General features: G+C 37.6%; 1 protein-coding gene across 2 annotated transcripts in view; it reads left to right on the top strand.

Moving 5' to 3' along the window:
- The window catches only part of plod2 (procollagen-lysine, 2-oxoglutarate 5-dioxygenase 2), a 55,596-nt gene extending 44,595 nt beyond the window's left edge, over positions 1-11,001 (top strand). Inside the window, exons 14-20 of one of the 2 annotated variants that reach the window (XM_036125035.1) lie at positions 1,796-1,858; positions 4,273-4,386; positions 4,629-4,694; positions 4,891-4,995; positions 7,157-7,303; positions 7,880-8,005; positions 9,991-11,001. In XM_036125035.1, the coding sequence (XP_035980928.1) occupies positions 1,796-1,858; positions 4,273-4,386; positions 4,629-4,694; positions 4,891-4,995; positions 7,157-7,303; positions 7,880-8,005; positions 9,991-10,146 (777 nt within the window). In that variant the 3' untranslated portion in view covers positions 10,147-11,001. The remainder of the gene's footprint in view (positions 1-1,795; positions 1,859-4,272; positions 4,387-4,628; positions 4,695-4,890; positions 4,996-7,156; positions 7,304-7,879; positions 8,006-9,990) is intronic. The other variant, XM_036125036.1, reaches the window with a different exon arrangement.
- The last annotated feature ends 5,021 nt before the right edge of the window (positions 11,002-16,022 follow it).

Genomic DNA, 16,022 nt, shown 5'->3' with positions numbered 1-16,022 from the left:
AAGTTTTTCGGTGCAGGCCTGATGAAGCTAGGATGTGACGTAGCTCAGACAATCCTCTTCTCCCCGGTTAAACAACAAACCGAATCAAACCTGCTCGCTCAGCCGACGTCCTCCTCGTCAAGGATGCTTCGCGAGTCCAATTTTCTTTCAGAACTCCGCCACCCTATTCGCAGGATTACTCCCCCGTCGCACTGAAATCCTGGCCGCCACGGTCCTCTCGCCACTTCAAATCAGCCGCAGTTCTCCGTCGATCAGCCGCAGTTTTCCTCCGAGGTTTTTTTTTTTCCTCTCTGCTTAATACTTGAGCAGATATCCCATACACCGTGTGCAGGAATACTTGTTCACAACACGTCCGAAAAAAAATCCAGTTCCGTCTCCCACCTCAACTTCTGCAAACTTTATCAGCGATCTCCATTAACCTCTCTCTTCTTCTCTCTCCCGCGTCCTTCGTTCTTCTTCTCCCCATCCTCACCTTGTCCCGTTTTTTTTTCTCTGTTGAGTTCACTTGTCCCTCGTTAACCTAAGCTACTTTCATAGATAGGATACTCAATACAGTCTTTACACAAATTAGATTCTTAATCAAACAACAATACACTCATGTAAATACACAAGTTATCTACAGAAAAGTTTTGGCTTTCTGTTTTTTCTTATCATTTCTCATGTTACTACAGTAACATCTTCCCTTATGTAGATAATCCCTTGGATTAAAAATATATAAAAAACAATCATACACATTGCTCACTTATCCCTTTTTTCTTTCGTGCATAACCAATCTTGTAAATATTTTGTAAATATTAAAGGCCTTAAGTGCATGGTTTTTAACCAGGGGCTACATGGATAATTATCAACAAGCTTAAAACATATATTTACGTGCAGCCCTGGCCATTTTATGCTGTTGCTTAGCGACCTAGTTTTAGATACAGAACACACAAACACAGAATTCAAACTTAACCCTTGACTCAACCAACCTTTTACCAAAATTGCAAGTTTATAAAAAGAACAAAAGAGTGTGTGCTCTCTGAACTCTTTGAAGGGGGCGGAGCTTGGTGACTGAGCGTTTCCTGCATCTGCGTTTCTGATTGTTTGGGAGGGAATAATGACTGTAATATTAACCTACATGGTTAGAATGCAAAAGGAATATTATATTGAACTTTTTATTGACCCTTTTTATTATATCATTGATATACGTCTATCGATCAATATATTTTGTTATTGTAAAATCGTCCAGCCCTATGTTAAGGTATTAAAAATGGACTGTTTACATGCTAAGAAGACTTAGCAAAGCTAGTTGAAAAAATGCAACATTTCTAAGTCAATTAAAACCTGCAACAAGGAAGTATTGAAGTGTATGTAATGTCTTTGTTGTCGAGGCATGACCCAACTCTGTTCATGTCTACAGAGCATTTACGGTTTTCTACTCTACTTGTATCCCATTATCCTTAATTTTCATCTACATTATTTCCATAATCTCAATCAGTCGCAATGCCTGTCTTTGCATTTGTTTTGTCTCTTACTTTTTTTTCTAAACATCTTTAAACTGTTCACTCAGCTGGGCTCTACTTGTCGCTTCTGCTCAGCGCTAAAGCGCTACCATGCTCTGCATGCATTCCTCCCGTACTAATTCACAAAAACATCGGCTTCAGAGGGAATCTTGCTTCTTTTATCATGCGGGTGCCTTTTCACTCCTACTAAGTTCTTATATGTGTGACATAGACATATTTTAATTGTCACTTGTCTCTTATTCTGAGCAAGATTTATGCAGTCTTATTTACATGATGCTTCTCCTTTATTTTAGACCAGTCACAGGGAGAAAGACTCCCCTTCTCCGGAATCATTCCATATGCTCAGGTCCCTAAAGGTCAATATTTGCTTTGATTATTCTGCTTGCTGATATTATAATTCCAATGATATTACACTAAGAAACCAATAAATATTGACTCCTGTCATAGGCAGACATAAGTTAAACAATTAGGTTTCAGTAACTCTTAGCATTACGATCTAGTGTGTTCTATGGTGCAATGACAAATGTAAATTACCTGAATAACAGAGTGTAGAGGTTTTAATAATTAGGTGTGCCCCTTGAACTTTTTCCACATTTTGCGTTGAATGTATCTAATTAGAATTTTTTATGTTATTTATGACACAAAGTTGACCATGCTTGTAAGCCATAAGGAAGAATATATGGTTTTTATTTCGATATTTATTATCTGTTCATATCGGAAAAGTGTGGCATGAATATGCATCCTGCCCTTATTAATGTAGGACCCTTAAATTACAATCCAGTGCAATCGGTTACTGCTCATCAACATAATGAATAGTGCCCAGCTCTGTTTAATTTAATTTTAATACAACCCCAGCTGTTCTGTGTTCATATTTGGTCACCTTAATGAAGAAACAGCATCATAAAGGTTGTAAAGCAATCTTCCACAGTTTTGGTGAGATAATCTGTTAATAGGACAACTTTTAGCAGAACCTTCCACAACTGTAGCATTTAAGAGTGGCAAAAAGAAAGCAATTGTTGATAGAAGGTCATAGGAAGTTCAGGCTAATAAGCCAAATAAGATATCCTCATTGGTATCCCAACAGAAAAGTTTGGCCTGAAGCCAAAGGAGCCATATTAGGCATTGTAATACACATGCCATGCCTGCAGGTGGTGGCGTAACGTGGTAGCGCCACCACTCAGGTAAAGAAAGTCACAGTGCGCAGGTGTGTGAAAGTATTGACCTGAACCGTATTTCTAACCGATGATCTGAGAGATTGTAGAATATCGTCTTCAAATGCTGGCGGTTGAGATAGAGGAGTGTAAGGTGTTGGAGTGAAATCGATATTCGACTGAAAAGCTTCTGGAGCACAACAACTATGGCGATCGGCATTTTTGTTGTTGGCTAAGGAGCGCATGTGTCTTAAGGTGGAGGCGAGGCTTACATGGGCTATAACAAAGCAGAACATTACATGGGCATAACCGGCTATGCACTGGGGTGCATAGCCGGTTATGTAGATCATGACAGAACCATGGCAGGGGGTGATTCTAGACTTATCCATGCTTAGAGCAGGTGTCAAATGTAGTCGGTTTACACTTTATCTGGTTGGAACCCCCTATCCGACCAAGGAGTTAGTCGGAAATAGCCAAACCCAGCTTCATGTGGACGGGCTGTCAGTTTGCAGTTAGGGGAGACAGCATACATGTTCAAGTAGGTCTGTTCAGATGACACCTAAATGCATTTTTGTTTTGTCTTCATAGATATGGTGTGTTCAGGGTAGCAATCAGGGTTAGTTATCCATGTTGCATAATGTTGTGTGGAATGGGGCAGAGGTTCAACTTCTAGATTTTTCTCAAGGATGGCATGTGTAAGAACCAATATTGATTATTTGCCTCCCGCTTCACTGCTATACTGTGAAATTAAAATACAAATTTAGCAGTCAGAAACTTATGCTTGAGACATAGCAAAATGTTAAAAGAAGGTTCAAGGGGTATGGATGCTTTTGCAATGTACGTCATTGCATAACAAGCTGATTATGAAAAGTTAAGATTTAAAAACAGCTAGGGTAAGATAGACCTTGTAGGGCTTAAGAATCAGTTTGCAAGTCCTCTGTCCTGATGCTTTACCCTGACAAGCCAAACCTCACCGCAAATGCACATTAGTAGTAGCACCCCACCCCCAACCCACCCTCCGAACAAACTGACTGATCTCAGACTAGGCTTCAACAACACTTTCTTTCAACTCACTTTTCTTACATTTGGCCCAGATCTTAATTTTGAAAAGACAAGCCAAGATATTTTGGAAAGTCCCACTACAATTTTGCAAAACTGGCCCATAATTTGTGTTATCTGACAATAACAAAGCCTAGTCTGATAGTGAGTCCTGATCAACTCACACACAGCACCAATTCAGAGTGTCCTCTCGTGATCTGCTTCATCCCAAGGTGCCCTTCTGATCTTACCCCCCCTCCAACCCCCCTAATGACTCTGTCTTGTCCTTACAAGGGCAACTCAGAGAAGACCTACCAATAAATAATCTCAGATTATTTATATGCCAACTGTCTACTTGAACCTAGCATTAAGCATGACTTCAGTGTGTTTAGACACACTTCAATCAGTTTTCATTGTCTTTGTATGCCAGTGAAAACCACAAAGGGATTTACCGTGCTGTAAATCTGCATGTTTTATGGTGATAAAGATGCACATCTGTTATATATTGTGACACATCAGAGGTTTTACACCTCTATCATTTGTATGAAACCTAAGAGGATTTATTTGCCTGTTTGCTTCAGGGAGTATTCATGTACATAACCAACCGTCATGACTTTGGGAGGCTCATTTCCACAGCTAATTATAACATATCTCGTTACAACAACGACCTGTGGCAGATATTTGAAAACCCTGTGGTAAGTCATTATGTTCTTTCATTATTTTTACACGCATGTGAAATCTATTTTCTCCTAGATAAACAGCAGCCACCTGTAAAAGTTATTAAAGGTAATGGAAGGATTAGTAATATGAGACAATAGAGAACTGTAGTGTTAGAGGGTTTCTGGCTGGCAGGCCTGTGAGGGAGGGGATTAGCTTTTTGAGGTATGCAGGTCAGTGTAAAAAATGTCTTCTTATCTGAAATTCTCTCTCCATGCAGGACTGGAAGGAGAAGTACATCCACCCAAACTACACTCGAATCTTCACAGAGAACCATTTGGAGGAGGTTTGTATCTAAGCATGTCTGCACGTGCACAGACAGAGTGAGGAAATAACAGTGACATAATGTCGCATGGAAATCCCAACATAGTATTTTAGCATGTCTGGGTATTGTGTTACAGCAGCTTCTACACAAGGTGAAAGTGTGAGTCGAGTCTGTTCCCGGTAGTCTTTATGTGTATGTGTTCATGTGTGTGTTGCAGCCTTGTCCAGATGTGTTCTGGTTCCCAGTGTTCTCAGAGAAGGCATGTGATGAAATAGTTGAGGAGATGGAGCACTATGGTTTATGGTCTGGGGGCAAACATGAGGTCAGTACCGTTCGGAGCGACTTCCTGAATATAAAAGTGAAATGTATTGCGCTGCATAGGCCATTTTTTATGTGATTTCTTTTGCTTTTTTGTATGTATTCATATTTATGTGTGTTAAGAATAGTAATATGCCTCTGATTCAGTGATTACTTCTACAGTCGTGAAATTAAAATAAAACCAACACTAGGATTTCAGTCTATACATGATCTGGTGTAATCCAGCTTCTAAAATTTGTTTAAATCTAACCTCCAAATCTTACCAGTGTACAAAATCAGACAACAAAGATTTTCTACTGTCATTATTAATTAAACAAGTAAAAGTTTCATGAAAAAATTATAGTCCAAAAGCCCCAGATACTCAATATGATGAAATAGGTTAACTGCTTGAAACTTCCTTTTACCGTGATTATATCAAATTCAAAAAGTCATTGCAGAGAAATTGGGCATTGCTAGTTATGTGTAACATAATCACAATCTTGCTATTATTATTAGGATGCTAAAATTGCTAAAGCTAATCCTCACACTTTATATCAAAGTGGACATACCATACTTTTAATTCCTTTGTATTCACATTGAAATCATTCGGTTGTGGTCTATTTAAAGTGGAACTGCAGTGCTCTGGTCTGAATTATTATTACCCCACAGCACCTCTTTTACTCCTATTCTGAGGGGTAATACAGCAGGGTGATGAACTACTAAGATAAATCAACTTATGACCCCAAAATGCTGTTTTGAAGTCCAACGTTGTGATGAAATAGCAACACTGGAAAATGGGTGAATAGATCCAGAGCCCACTAAAACACCAAAGCAACAAGAAGTTGCTAAAAAAAAATTGTGCTGCTCATTAAACATTGAACTTTCTTTTTTAAAACTGCAAGCCATTTTGAAGTTTTAAGGCTGGTTTATGCTTAATGCGTATACGTTCTGTGCTGAAATGGAAAGTGCAAACACAATGTCTGCAGCAATTATGCTACCTGCGGCTTTTCTTCCGAAGTAGCACTATTCTCCTAGACTTTAGGTGGCAGCATTTTGCTCCTACGCCAAGCGTACAACATCCCACTACACATAGAAGTAGAAAACACAGCTGTTTCCAAAATCTTAGAGCCTCTTACTTTCTTCCAAAAGTGACAATAATTTATCTCAGGAATTGTTAACAATTTGTTAATAATAATAATTGAACTTTATTGATCTCACAATGGAGAAATTCACTTCTGCATCTTAACCCATCCCCTTTGGGGAGCAGTGGGCTGCCACTGTGCGGCACCTGGGGAGCAATCAGGGGTTAAGGGTCTTGCTCAGGGACTTAGAGTGCAGGCAGTGGGGATGGAACCGGGTACTTGCAACCTTCTCAGAGCGCAAGTACACTGCTCTAACCACTACTTCACCACTCCCCTTGTCATCTTTATGGGCCAAATCATAAAGATGTCTATATTTACGAACCTCCGCCAGTAGGAACGGTTGCTCTTCTGCCATGTTTTTCCCCACCAGACTGTCCGCGTAGTTAGGAATTTTCCTTGGTGTGCGGAACAGAAACCTTTGGCCGCGTGGAGGGTCATGGTAGCCAAAATAAAATAATATGGCCACGTGGAACTCGTGGATGCATCAACCATAAACCAGGCTTTAATAATGGCTCAGTCATTCAGTCCAGTTTACGTTTTTTGTTTTTATTTTGAGGGGGGCGACCCTGCATTGGCACTTAACTATTAGCTGGGCTTACTGATCTTTATAGTGCTCCCTTACTACTTTTTCACTGAAGCACTCTTAGACACACAACTGGAAGACAATAACATAATAAAACATAATATCCACATCTCAAAGGAGGAGCTGAATTTCAAAATAGAAAAGTTGAAAATTTATTTTTGTAGTGTTTTAATTTGTGCGGCCTGATTTATGTCTTTTAAAGTTGGTCATATGCTGTGTCCCAGAGTTTTCCTGCACAAACCGAACGCATACAGATACGTTGAATAACTGTGTTCGGGAAATGACTGTCCTGGTTGGGTCATTAAGCTTCATGCAGACGACAGCCCAGCCTGCGGTTTTAATGGCACACAGACACATCATCATCATCATAACATTAAAAGCTGTGGTCACGCGCTTTAAGAATGGAGGGTCATTTCTTCCATCGTTAATCACACTGCTTTATTTTCTCTTCTTTTTCTTAGGACAAAAGGATCGCTGGAGGCTACGAGACAGTGCCGACGGATGACATTCACATGAAACAAATTGGGTTTGATAAGGAGTGGCTGCACTTTCTCCGAGAGTACATATCACCCGTCACATTAAAGGTTTTCTCTGGTTATTTCACTAAGGTTAGTCTGAAAGGATTACGGAGACACTTAAAACCCTCTTTTCTCTCCCAAAAGCTAAAATGTGTCTCAGAGGCCTGAACGTTTTTTTTTCAGCGGTAGGATAACCTTCACTAAGAATACCATGGTATCATACCCTATACAATGAAGTTGCATTTCTTTAAAACAGCAAAAAATATCCACTGATACTAGCTAACAAAATTGCTTTTTATAGTTTGCGAATAGGTTTGTCTGTCCGTGCTCTACTCATAGAGCTATCAACCAAATTTGTCTTTGTTGTAAGCAGGGGAGTAATCTGTAGTAGCCTTTTCTTAGCCACTGCACAGCAGCGAGTGGCAAAGAGATGTCTCTGCACAACTATGTTCTCCATACAACCAGATTAAAATGCAGTAACTCTGGCAATTGTTCTGGCATCTCCTCAAAATGGGTTTTAAAATGTAGGAAATTGTTGCTGTTTTGCAAACGCAACGTATTAAATTGTTAGGCTACCATTATACCGGTAATGTTTGTGTGTGTTACCGACTGTATTATTAACCACTGAGGCAAATAAGCCAATGAATTTCTATCCTCTCATGGCAGGCATACGCAGTGATGAACTTTGTGGTTAAATACACACCGCATAGACAGGCCTTCCTGAGGCCCCATCACGATTCCTCCACCTTCACCATCAACATCGCTCTCAACAACAAGAACACTGATTTTCAGGTAAAATATGTTTTAAAAATAAGTCACAAACTTTCCTGTTTAACATGAGTAATCAAGTCCACTACAGCAAATTGAGCTTATTTTTTTATTAAGTTTGCACGTCTCTCTTAAGCCATAAATACAACTGAAGCAATAGGGATAGAGATAAATGTTAAGCTGATTTATTTTTACGGCCTCCTGACATTTTTAATGCCTTTTTTTTTTTGGTTAAATTTTAACCCATTTTGTTGATGCAAATGGGCTCAAAATTGGCCAGACCACACACACCACACCCCAAAACGCACATATACATCCTTGACTATATAGCCTTGACTATATATATATATATATATATATATATATATATATATATATATATATATATATATATATATATATATATATATATATATATATATATATATTAGTGCTGTCAGTTAAACGCGTTATTAACGACGTTAACGCAAACCCATTTTAACGGCGACAATTTTTTTGTCGCCGTTAACGCGCGTCGCGTCAAAACACACACACTGTTCCCTAATGTTTTTTCCCCCGCCGCGCTCTCCGGACTGTGTTTCTTTTACCCTCGGCGCTTTCCGTAGTTTCAAGAGTGCTAGAAAACTGTAGCATAACACACCCGCCCAGAAGGGTTTCTTTTACCCTCGGACACATGCGACTTTGGGCTTCTTTTTTCTAAAAGCGCTTCTAAATTTCATGAGTCACGGGTTGCGTTTTTTTTGGGCAGGTTTCTGAAAGTGAAATCGCTTATTTGGGCTCTAAAATAAGTGACGAAACAGCGGTTATTATGAGACCTGCCTGCACTGCCCACACTTTGTATCCAGCTGAACTATCCCTCCGCCATAGGAGCCGACGGTAGTAAAGGCAGACAGAGCAACTCTGCACGTATTTTCTGCAGTTTACGGTGCAATAACCGGTGATAACAGCTAAAAGTAGATTACATGGTGCAGATCACCATTTTAAGCAGAGGTTGGTTCTGAAGATGAGTTTTTACACGTTGATAACATTGCAGAAATCCAACCCATAAACCGTACTTTAATGCTTATTAATTTGTTTTCTCTGTATTTGACAAACTAAGGCTGAATCACGTTGCCAAACGAAGGACCTGGAGTTACTAAACAGTTCCTAAACAGTCTTTTTCAATGGTATTAAGCTCCTGCCCAGTTGCAAGCAAAGTGTAAGACTGGAATGACCTGTATTGTTGTTGGTGTGAAAGCTCAGAATTAGATGTGTGAGAGAGAGAGAGTGAAGAAATGAACAAAACTTATGACTTTATTGAAATGTAAAATTGTTATTAATTTATATGTTTATGCATAATACCATGTCTAGCTTTGTTTAAGAGGCAAAAAAAATATATCGGTATGAAAACAGGTATTTATTTACAAATTTATTTACACATTGTGTAAACATTAGGGCGTCATGATTAGTCATTTAGCCATTATAGTCCAGAGTTTAACATTTGGCACCAGGATGTTTTCATTCCAATTCTGAAAAGTGCTTGAAAAATAACATAAAAATATGTTTTGTACAAGCATGTATTTTTATTAGTGTCATTTATTGCAAAATTGCACATTAAAATGCCCAAACAGGCTATTACACTTTCAGAAATAAAAGGATAAAATATGCGATTAATTGCGATTAATCTCGAGTTAACTATCGACATTATGCAATTAATCGCAATTAAAATTTTTAATCGTTTGAGAGCACTAATATATATATATATATATATATATATATATATATATATATATATATATATATATATATATATATATATAGTCAAGGCTTTTGGATGGTTTTTAGAGTAAATAGTTCAATAATTCAATTATTGAGGTCATAAACAAAGACATTAATTTAACGAGACCTAATGTCTAGCAAGGTGTGTTTTAAAGGGACTTGAAAAAAGTTATAGTGAGATATGCATTGTACATGCACCTCTTTATCTTAAAAACTGTTTTTTTTCCACCCTCTCTAAACGTTGGTATTAGGGTGGAGGTTGCCGTTTCCATCGATACAACTGTTCCATAGAATCACCAAGAAAAGGATGGAGCTTCATGCACCCAGGACGCCTGACTCATCTCCACGAAGGTTTACCCACAACCAACGGCACTCGCTACATTGCAGTGTCATTCGTTGATCCTTGAACTGTCCTTTTATAAACATACTGTAAATTATTGTTTTGTTTTTTTTCTTCAATTTTGCTTTAGTTTTTTGGGGGGGTTCTTTTTTGTGTCTGATGGTTTCATGAGACATTTCTTTTTTTTACTTTTTTTAAAGCAAATGCTTTGAAAGAATGATGTTATTTTCAAAAGAATCTCTGTCAAACAGAGTCAAGATGGTAAAGTAAAGTTACAACTGGCATAAATGGCATAAAGTAGATTGGTAATAAGCTAAAAGGGTACAGAGTGTTGCTACATTACAGCTTTTAAGTGTTTCATTCAAAGCAGACAGCATTTATGTGTACTGTAGGTTGCCATGATTTTTTTTTAATATAAGACTGATTTCATACCATCTTGGTAGCCGTCATACACACTGGCATCTTCACAAACAAGCAGCTGGAGCATTTGCACATTTAAGTACGGTAATTGTGTTTCAGGTAAAAAGTTCTGCTCGATTGATGCTTACTATTACTGGTGCTAGTCAACGTCAACTTCTTTGCATCTAAGACAAATGTCTTCATATACCAGAAAGCATGTTGTTGTTTTTTTCTGTACTGATGCAGCTTCTTCAAGACTTTTATTTGAAGAAACTTTGAAAGGGGTTATTTTCTCTGCACAGCCGACAAACAAGACAGCAGATTTCAGTTCACTCTTTAGCATTTTTCACATTTTACTGCCTTCTGCTTTTTCTTTCTTTATTGAACTTGGCAATGCTCATTTGCTTTTCTGAAAATGTATTGGCCATTTTTCCTGACGGATGTGAGTGACTGGATTTTGAAACTCAGAAAATGAACATGTTTAAGTTATTGTCAATATTGAATAAAAATCTGTTTAAAAATGTTCTGCTTTGTTATTTTGATTATAACCTTGCTGTTCCATTTTTTTCTCCAAATCTTCTTGTAGATAGACTCAAGAATCTTTATTGACATTTTGCAGCCGTAATGAAATTTTGATGAGACGTCTGCTCTGAATATACATATAACGCACGGACAATCAAAAACACCCTTGGCAAAGAGAAGAATGAGCATTTTTGGAAAAGACCCTCAGAAATGCAAAAACACAATATTAAAAAAGCTAAATCGAAAGTTAAGCTCTACAACAGAGGGGAAAGACTTCAGAAAAGAAACGTGCTGTGCAATTATTAATTGATAATGCAGCAGATTCAGATAATAATAAGATGTTCAAGTTAAGAAGAAAAGAAAAGCAGCAGTCGATTCACTGAGAGATGAAAAAACTGCAATTTGCATGAAAGTACCAGATAAGCACGCACTGAGAAGATAAAAAAAGTGTGCAAATAAGTATTAGCATCTTATAAGAGTAGCATGTAAGATAGTGCAGACAGCCACAGGAGCAGGTTTGGATAAAATCACTTGGTTGATGTTGCTATACCCATTTTACTAGGGCATGTGCCCCAATACATCCAATCTGTTTGTCATATTTCCTCACAGTATGGTCATTTTTAAACAAAAAAGCCTAAAAGATTACTAAAAAGTCTAAGTACTAAACAGTTCTTTTGATATTTGAATATTTAATATGGATGGCCTTTTTTTTTTGTCCAATGTTCACATACATATTGGTGCCCAATCTTTTTTTTTTTTTTTTTTTTTTGTTATCTAACCTGTAATGAGAAAGTGACATAAATAAAAGTAAATGAAAAAAAAAAAAAAATACTCATATGATAGATATCAAAAAACTTATACCCCAACCTCTTAAAACCTGATGTTCGTCATCTCTGGTTTTGCTTCAGTTTTATTGTTTTATTCAACAATCAAGATCACTTTATTGATCCCTGCAGGGAGAATTTTGTCCAAGTAATCACAGCATAAAAAAAACAGTTTTAGACTGATATGAAAAATAAATTAAAATAAGACTATGGTAGTGGTAAAATCTACAAAAAGATGTAGGAGTCTGATTAACATAAAATATAATATATACTGAATAAAAAACACCAGGCTCTGTATTGTAGCATACAGTTAGCTAAAGTGTTTTATGTGCAATTATGCTGTGAGCACCAAGACCAGACACCAGAAGTCCTGGCCTTTTTCTACATTTTATCTTATTCTAGCCTTTATCTTTTAGTTGTTGGGCAAAAAGAATTATTCTTGCAGAGCTGCAATGAAAGTTAAAGGTGCGCAGTCTCTTTGTTCTACATGTTTGCAGGTTCACATTAGTGGTCGCAAAAGCCTGGTGTAAGTGCTCTGTCAGGTTGAACTTGCTTGGACAGCTAGATCTGTCGGTGTTGGCTGTTGTTTTGAAAGTCCCCCACTTCTAGTCTATTTTTCTTTTTTTCTCTCATTTGAGGCCCTTTTAAATATCTTACCAGTCTCAGAAGATACTCTTTCTGAGGACCTTTCAATCTTACTATGGTGTTCACGCTAGCACTTCAACAGTAAGGTGCACACCAAAGTAAATATCTGAGTTTACTTATATATTTATATTCAGACCTTTGACCTGCAGCATGGCTTTATGTTTAGCAGCTTACCCCTTTCATCACCTCTGCAGACAGAGCTGTGTGGTGTTACCGCTGTTTGAGCTCATTTCCAAATTTGGACTGGTCATGTGTAGAATCAATCAGGCCTGTTTGCACTGCAGGGAGCTGTACTGGTGTTTTGGGGTGTGGTGTGATGATATACATCTGTAGGAATCCAGCTATGTGTACCTTAGGGGCCGTGTGCAAACATGTAGAAGTAACCTAATAAAAGCTTTAAAGATGGGGAGTGTATGGAGGGTGGGTGCATTACATACACTGTCATGCTTTTAGAAAAAGATAATGTCAATGTGTGTTTTCATCAGGCATTGGCTGAGAGCATATATATATATATATATATATATATATATATATATATATATATAAACTTCAGATCAGTGCTTCACTGATACGAGGCCTTCAAAGTCTGACATCTCTATCAAATGTCATTACATTTTAACATCTACAGCCTCTAGAGAGTTGTCTCCACCTCTATGGTTCATGTTTTTACGCTACACTTAAGGCTGCCTTACCAAAGGTAAGGCAACGTATCTGCACCTTGTGAAGCCAAGATGAAGGCTGAATGTCTGAGTAGCTGTTATGAAGGAGAGATTTGGGTCAGACTAGGGAGGGAGGTTCACGGCTGCTGAAAGAAGCTTTTGTGGCCACCATTTCCCCTGAACTGCCTTGACTCCATACCCTCTGAAAGGTGACATTGACTGTGAGCAGGTATGCGCCAAAACCTGCACTCTGACCGAGATAGAAAAACGCAGCAGAAATAGTTTTATCCAAAGGAGGAAGGGAACGAGAACGCTGGATTTATTTAGTCCAACGAGCGTTAAAAGCCAGAGGTTGCGTTTGAAGCTGAAAGCATTAACCTGGTGATTTACCATGCTCAAGGTAACATAATAAAATAAGATCTTAGTGAAGTAAATTCAAATATGACCCTAGCTGTACTATTTCCAAGAGAGGATTAGACTATTACCACAGTGCGCTGGCCCTGACAAAACAATGGATTTAAAAGAAGTGTTTATAATCACACAGGAATTTAAATGGCTTAAGCCAGCCAGTGTGTGGTCACAGTTGGTAGCTGTGATTCAAAGACTGGGGAACTGCACGTGGCATTTAAAAGAAAAGGAAGCTGTGTCCTCATCTGTTGCCTAAGATAAGTTGCCTCTTTATAATTTCTACCACCTGACCCTGTAATAGGTGTATGCATTAATGCATGTACGCCAGGATTCTCGCCTGCCATTTGTCTTTAAAATGTGTTTAGAAAAAACAGCTGATATAATGTCAACATTTTCAATAATATTTACCAAATTATGTTAATTTGGGGTGCTTAAATGGCAGTTTTTAGATATGACCTAGAATAATGAAAACATCAAGGTAAATATTGCATCAGCTCTATATATTGCATCATAGGTGTTCTAAAATTCTACACACCTGCAAGTTGTTGCCTGTGAAACTTAATGGCCAAATAATCCAGCTGTGCATTCCTTTGCAAACAGATTCTGTGGAGATTTTATATCAGAGAGATACACTAAGTTTTATTTATTTTATTTTATAAACAAGGCATGAGACTAAAGTGAACAGGTGATTTAATATTATTGTTATAATTTTAATTAGAAGAATGTTGTTTTTGATTTAGATGCCTGCTTAAAAGTAAAATGTTTTAAAAAAAATTGTGTGAGTTAATATCAATAATAGTGTTAGATGGGCACATGATATTGCATCAAATCAATCCCATTGATCGGTAATCATAACAGCCTTTTCATATCAGCAATTATCGTATTGTCCGTCAACCCCTGAGCAAGACCTTTGACCACAGATTGCTCCCTCAGTGTGGCAGCACTGTGCTGCCTAAGGGATGGGTTAAACACAGAGATACATTTCCCCTCTATGTGACTGTAAAAGGAAATATTTATTTTATACATGTCGAGTTTCTGTGATGTGATTAAGGCCAAGACACACTAAACCGTCTACTTCCTCAGTTCCTTAGCCTTGCTCCCCACTCCGCTGCCATTCTGTTGATTAAACTCACCTGGTTTCCATGACATAACCACCTCTCCACAGGCATGTTAATTATTTTTTTTTTAGGAACCAAAGGGCATCAGGACACCAGCAGATGCATAATGGAGTTTTGGAACAAAATGTTTTATAATGGACAAACTTACAATACACCATGAGAACAAACAGGAATCGGAGAGACGGCATCGGTAGGGTCCAGCCATAAGAGAAAGAAACCAAGAAGCTTAAATGCTATGGAAATGTGATTGTGTAATGGAAGCCAGGTGCTGTAAGCATAATCAACAGAATCAATGGCAGCTCAGTGGGAGCAAGGCTAAGGAACTGAGTAAGGAGGCTAATGACATCATAGAAACATGAAATAACTTGAAGAACAATGATGAAAACACCAAGTAAACAGAGCTAACTCAAAATACAGAAGTCAGAGAAAATAATTCACTAAGTCCTTTCGATCTTGACAAAATATGCTTTGATCTAAAACTTTCGTTATAGATCTTCATAGTTTTGTAGGCATATTCTATAAATTAAATTGGTGCAAACCCTAAAATTATTTATTTTAATTCCGGGTTGTGAGGCATAAAAAACTTGCAAAGGGGGGAGAATAGTTTTGCAAGGCACTTTGTACTGAGTTTAAATCAAACTCATGGACTATATTAATTAGATGATTTCTTAAAGTAGTTAGTGGCAGTGGATTTTATTTGGGGATCAAAGTTAAGAGAGGTAAATCATAGACAACAACCGCACGTCAAATATAATTGTGTCCTCTTTACGCCATAACTAACCACCACTTTGTGTTGGTCTGTCAAATAAAATCCCAATAAAATATGTTACGGTTTGTGGTTCTACATATTGGGAGTCCCAATTTTCCAAGCTAAAGCAAACAAATTTTGTTTTGGAAATTAAATGTGAGGAAACATTGTGAACAAAACAAGATTTTGCACTAACTCAAAATACCTATCTATGTCAATCAAAATGAATATAACTCATCCAAATGACATAGGTAATTAGTTATATACACTGTAAAACATTACATTCGGTTTACTTCAACTTTTTAATTCTCATCAATTATACTCACTTCAAACAAGTGCTGTGAACTATTAGATAAAAAATAGTTGATAAATTAACACATTTAAGTTGATTCCACGCATATAAATGAAGTATTTAAAAGAGGTAGAGTCTTGTGCAGATCAGTTTAACCTCATTGGCTGATTTCTTTGGCTGTGGGTGTGGCCAGACAAAACTGCTAGCGAAGTAGCTGTAACAATTAATGGGATGTATTCAATATTATAGATAACAGGTCCTCCTAAGAAGTTGAACATTGTTATCTGCTGGTTGTTGTTGTTGCTGAAACAATCTTAAATGTGTCATA

The sequence above is a fragment of the Fundulus heteroclitus genome, chromosome 21 (genome assembly GCF_011125445.2).
Source record: "Fundulus heteroclitus isolate FHET01 chromosome 21, MU-UCD_Fhet_4.1, whole genome shotgun sequence".
Classification (NCBI taxonomy): Eukaryota; Metazoa; Chordata; class Actinopteri; order Cyprinodontiformes; family Fundulidae; genus Fundulus; species Fundulus heteroclitus.
Note: the sequence above shows the minus strand (reverse complement) of the source record. Positions and strands in the feature narration are given on the sequence as shown.